The sequence below is a fragment of the Alligator sinensis genome, unplaced genomic scaffold, assembly GCF_000455745.1.
Source record: "Alligator sinensis unplaced genomic scaffold, ASM45574v1 scaffold442_1, whole genome shotgun sequence".
NCBI classification, from domain to species: domain Eukaryota; kingdom Metazoa; phylum Chordata; order Crocodylia; family Alligatoridae; genus Alligator; species Alligator sinensis.
The window spans coordinates 2,542,569-2,548,124 of record NW_005841829.1 but is presented as its reverse complement, the minus strand read 5'-3'; the positions used below and the strand labels follow the sequence as shown (position 1 = coordinate 2,548,124).

At 41.3% G+C, this 5,556-nt stretch overlaps 1 protein-coding gene across 5 annotated transcripts in view; it reads right to left on the bottom strand.

The window, feature by feature from the left end:
- Positions 1-1,793, bottom strand: part of PAMR1 (peptidase domain containing associated with muscle regeneration 1) — a 94,285-nt gene extending 92,492 nt beyond the window's left edge. For 2 of the 5 annotated variants that reach the window (XM_025205721.1, XM_025206167.1), the window contains exon 1: positions 1,583-1,793. In XM_025205721.1, coding sequence (XP_025061506.1) covers positions 1,583-1,655 — 73 coding nt within the window. In that variant the 5' untranslated portion in view covers positions 1,656-1,793. Of the gene's footprint in view, positions 1-1,577 lie in introns of all 5 variants that reach the window. The other 3 variants (XM_006014648.3, XM_006014649.3, XM_025207110.1) reach the window with 2 other exon arrangements.
- Between the last annotated feature and the right edge of the window lie 3,763 nt (positions 1,794-5,556).

Sequence of the window (5,556 nt, the reverse complement as noted above, 5' to 3'; positions counted from 1 at the left end):
GCTGGTTAAGATATGCACGCATTTCTTTTGGGAAATATGAGTCAGTTACATTTCAAATGTATTCCAAAAAACAACTCCCTAATCCTTTCACCTCCTCCCCCCAGCTCCTGCCCTCAAATCCTCAGGCAGGACCCATGCAGAAGAGTGTGATAGTCTTTGTCAGAAATTGTTTACATCTGCGTGGAGGAGGCACAATATTGTTTTTCAGTCTGTCTCAATGTTACAGCCATTGTGCTCTTCTGAATATACCTACTACTGCTGCATGGCAAACTACTTCCTTGGATAAGGAACAGCTGCCATATAGGGAAGCAATGCACCACAGCCTCAGTCAGCACTATAGATGGGGAAGCCTCTAGGTGAAATGGTGGAGAAAAAGAAGTGACGTACTTGGGAAGGAAGGAGCGTGTGTTGTGGATCCAGTAGATGACACTTCTACTAATGAAGCTGAAAATTTTGGAGGGAGTTCCCTTCGTTAACATTATGAAACACAAAACTGGCACAGTGTATTCATCCTCCAACCTTGTCTACTCCCTTGAGGGCATCTCGCAGGGCAAAGGAGGTAAGAGTATACAAATGACACAGAAGGAGTCCATCCTGGTTTTCTCTCTCCTCCCCACAGAGATGGGGGATGATCCTGGGCCACTATCGTTAGTGCTATATTATTTATCACTATTGCAATCTGCATTGTCTAGATCATTGTAGTATTTATTTTAAACTTTCCATTCACCATTATTTTTTAAAGAGGGACACCTTATTGGGAATGTTGCTGTCACTGGTCTCTCACATATGCAAAATGCGAGATTTGGAAGCACCTTACCTCAGCTAGTTTGTAAGCTTCCCCAAAGAGCAGTACAAATTGACAGGAGTTAATGTTTGTAAGTAGCTTGATCCACTTTACAGCGGAAACCGTGAACATTCTTAGGGAAAAAATCATAGTAAATTTACACTCCGATAGAAGGGCTCATTGTTTCTTTAATCTTATCAAGAATGAACTGTACATGCTGGTTCAGCGGAAACCAAGAATTTACATTAAAAAGATCATTCAGCTTTAACAAGGTTTCCCCTTTGAAAAAATAATATTGGCAGAAGTAAAGCCCAGATTGGAAACAATGTGTGGCTTTTGTTTTCCTTCTTTCCCTCATGTTTTTTCCCCTTCATTCTTGGTGTTGGGGCTGGAAAGGAAAGTCTCTCTCTTGCCAAGCCAAACAAATTAAGCTTTACAATTCAGAGCTTAAAATGCCTCTTTTTGTCATCATTTCCTTAGCATGGAGTGTTAATAAAAGAAAGCAGTAAGTAGGTGAAGTGATTGCAGATCCTTTGCTTGATGGCCATTGGCAAGCATATCCAGCCAGTTGTTTCTCTTTAAGCCCATTAAATTTCTCTGGAAATTATCCTAGACATATTCCCTCAATGCCAGCAAAATAAATAAATAAATAAATAAAAGCCCCTTCCTTCTATGATTAACATCCCTCCAGATCTCTCTGCTTCCCATGACACAGCGTAAGATCAAAAGCCCCTGACCACACTAAAAAGAAGGGATCCATTCAGTCCTGGAGAGAATGCACTCGCTTACTTACAGTACCTCTTGGCAGGCAGGAGATGAGAAGGAGCTGGAGGAGTGTAAGTCCTATGTGCGTCCAGGGGGCTAGCTCCATGTTGCCCAGGCCAGTGCAATCGGGTGACTGCTCAGGGAAGGAAAGCAGACAAGCAGCTTTTACTGGGACCTCACCAAGTCCAGGCTGCGAGGGATCTCGGATTTCAGACCTCGGCTCGCCCCCATCATCACCAGAGGGGAACTACCTTCAAGAGACTTCTCAGACGTCCAGAAGCACGACGTCACCCCAAACCTCTCCAACTACTGCCTTAACCCTTTCTGGGCTCCATTTAGTAAAGGGCTTATGGGGAGAGTCAATAAGTAGGATTAATGCTCAGCACACCCAGGGTGTTTTTCATCCCCAAAGGGAGGACATCCCTTGGAATCATTCCCATTACTGCAAATGAGTCAATGATTCCTGTATCCCCGGTAGGAGACTCTTTCCAAATGTTCACAAGGTTATGTGCTGGTGGAATGATACATATTCCTGAAGGGCTGGGTATGCACAGTGTGCAGAGAGGGAGTTTTTACCACCCTCACCAGTGACCTGGCAGCCTAGCCAGGTGAAACACAGAAGTGTCTGAATGCACCTGAAATAAGACATATCACACATTTATACAGGGACCAAATAATTAATAGACCTATTAAAGGATTCTCTATCACTTTATAATGCAGAGTGCAAAGGAAGTGCTTGGAATGCATATGCTGGAACTGGGCAAAGCATCTTCAATAGAATAGTTTTCAGGTTTGCTAACATCAAAATGTGTTGTGGGAACATGTGGATGTCGATTTTCAACAGCAGAAAGAAGAAACAGTTTGTTCCAACTTTTATCATCATGAGACTTATATTATTTAAAATAGTATCCTAATATTATTTCTAGATATTATTATATATGTATTTTATCTCAGTGTTTCTGAATCAGAATTGTTGCAATTTCTGTTCTGCAGCAGATTTCAAAATTTGAGCTTGTTCTGTTTTTAAAAAAAAATGTCAATATATTAGAATTTCTTGTGGAGAAGAAATTGTTTTGTGCCAGGCTCTAAAACACATTTTTAAGTCCTTAAAGCTTTTAGCTATGTTGGGTAGTTTCAAAATCCCAGAGCAGTAGCCAATGGAAAACTTGGGTAGCTTAGCGCAGTGGAAAATCCATTAGGTCTTCAGCTAGCTTTCCACATGCAGAATTCCTTTATTCAGACATCTTTTGGGCTATTTTTCTGTCTTTATCCTATCATTCCCACTCTAATGCCTGGACACCTTGCATATAAACCAATAGTAAAGCATTCTTCTTAGTCTCATTTCTCTCAAATCTCTCAGCACTGTTAATAATACCAGTGCAAACTCACCAGTGATAGCAACTGAAGCAGCACTAATTTAGAAAGGTATTTGGATGACTACTAAGTTTTTAACTATGGTATCATCTAATACTGCTCAGAATATATGCAACATGGTACTTAACTCATATTAGGCTGCTACATTGTGCCTACCATATGACTCTCAAGATGTGGATACATGGCATGATTATGATGGAGTAATGTACCCCAGATTTTACTCCATAGTAGAAAGCAGACCAGCTCTCACAAATCACTTTTCCATGGTTGGCACTATTAGGGTGCTTGGCCATTAGATGGCAGGGGAAGTGGTTTGCACTGAGTAAAGGTTGCAAGGTGGTAACATTGACTTGGGAAGCAGATGCACAATAAGTCCCCTGTAGTAATTGTTCTGCAAAGTAAAGTTCCTACACTCCTTCTACAAGTTGAAATTATTTACTGTGTAGTGGGACTCAGCATCTTATGTCTACTTTATGTAGCAGAGCCAACTTACTATAGGGTAAATACGTGTATCTGTTCCCTAGGTGTTGCTGCCACTGGTGGATCTGAGCTGCTGGCAGCAAGAGATACAATAATAAATATGTTTCACTTCTCAGACATCATCCATCTATGGATCTCAGTGTAAATTAGCTTCTATACACTCTTGCAAAGTAGTGGAGCCAATCATACTTCTGCTGAAGCTAGTGACAAAATTCCCACTGCCAGTGGAGGTGATGAGGAAACGGAGGAGCTCAACAGGAAAGATCCCACTGGGACATGTATGTCATATAATTCCCATGGCTTGCCAAAGGTCACACAAAATATTCAGAGCAGGTGAGAAACTAAAACCAGAGAGGCCTGAAGGGAACTTGATAAAGCTTCCTGAAGTATTGTCAGCCTCCAATGTTCAAGAATAATTATTTTGTGGGGTTCGATTCAAGATTCTTGGATGTTAGGGGGCTGGTAATGCTATTGTTTAATTTATTAGCTAGAGGAGTTTATTTGTTGAGTTCTTTGTGTCTTATCATGAGGGACTAGAAACATTAAAAATAAGAAAGGATGCTGAGATTTTCATACAGGATTGTGATACGAGCTGGGGCAGTAAGTGAACCTCTAAATATTGCCAGTCACACAATAAAACTATTAGAGCTGGCAGCCCCAGTGTTGATTTCGCTTTGAAAGAGTTAAAGAAAATACTGTTTTCTTTCAGTTATGCTCCTCATGATCTGTAGCACGACCAGCCCTGAGTTTCACTTTAAACTGAGCTCAAAGCCTCCAGGAGAAGCTTAACTGAAAACACTCATTTTCACTTGTTTTTTTACCATAGACTCTTAAGAAATCAGATATTTCGCATAATGTGGATGCAAAACTCTAAAAAGACACAAGATTCACAGAAGACAGATGCACAGGGTAACAAGTAATTTTGCAGTCTGTAGTCATGTAGTCAGACCAATTTCTGTGGTCCAAGTCACAGAATGAAGTAAAACAGGGTTGGCACCAGTTAAAGAACCTTAAAAACGATCATGTTTCACATCTCTTCTGGGCTGTACACACTACCCCTGTGCCCCAATGTTCCCACTGTCAAAGAATATCTTTATGCTGGTGATGCTGCATTTCCTCCCCTCTCCCAGGAGGAAGAAGAGCAAAAAACTTCCTATTTCTGCTGATGTTAGTGAGAAAATCCCCACTGCCATTGATGAGGATACTGACGAGGTCAGTGGGAAAATTCCCACTGAGACACCACTGAGGCCGTTTTCTACTGCCGTATCATTGCTTAGCCAATTTACCACACTAAGGGAAAAATCCTAGAAATCCTGACCCTGACCTTCCACACTAGCTAATAATCCAGTCACTTTCCTCTATGTAGAACAAGACAAGTATCATTCCAAAAAGCTGAAAGACCCTGAAAATTACAGAAGCTAGACATTCTTATCGCTTAACAATGAAACATAAAACAGCTCTAGTGTCTGTGGGATCATGAATAGCTTCTTTCATACCCCCAGTTCCTGGTACATGATGAAAGAATGTAACATAGTCAGCCTTGGTAGGAGGAAAACTGCAAGGAAGTCTACAGTTATCTGAAGGGACATTTCACAAGGATCTGAATAGAAATCGGCTTGTGCTATACAAGTCAATTTCCAAAGCATTAGAAAAGCTGGATACAGAGAAGTGTTAAGAGTTGGATACTGGATTTGGGGGTTTCACGACTCACAAATGACAGCTAGAGGGGGCAGCTAGCATTTATGTGTTCAAATCAATTGCTGTGGCCCAAGTCTTTGAACAAAGCAGAACCTGATTAGCACCATTTAAAGAGGCAACATTATATGAAGAGCAGTACTTCATGGGCTCCTTACACCTTAGCATAGGGGGTTATTTTCTGGGTAAGGTGTAGCTGAGGGTGCCAATGGATCTGTATTCAGCACTTTTGCTATCACTGACTTCAGTGTGGCTTACTTAATGCTGCTCAAGAGTGCTTAATGCCTTTGGCCCTTGGAATGACTTTTGGCTGCTGACATAGTGTTTTTGAATGTGCTTCTTGTGCTCCCAGTGAGAGGCAGGGAATGAACCAGGCAGATCACGCCAGCCAAATATTTCAGGCTGTATGTAATTCTTGATGAAAGAAAATGAATAGCTGAAAGCTCTGAGCCATGTGT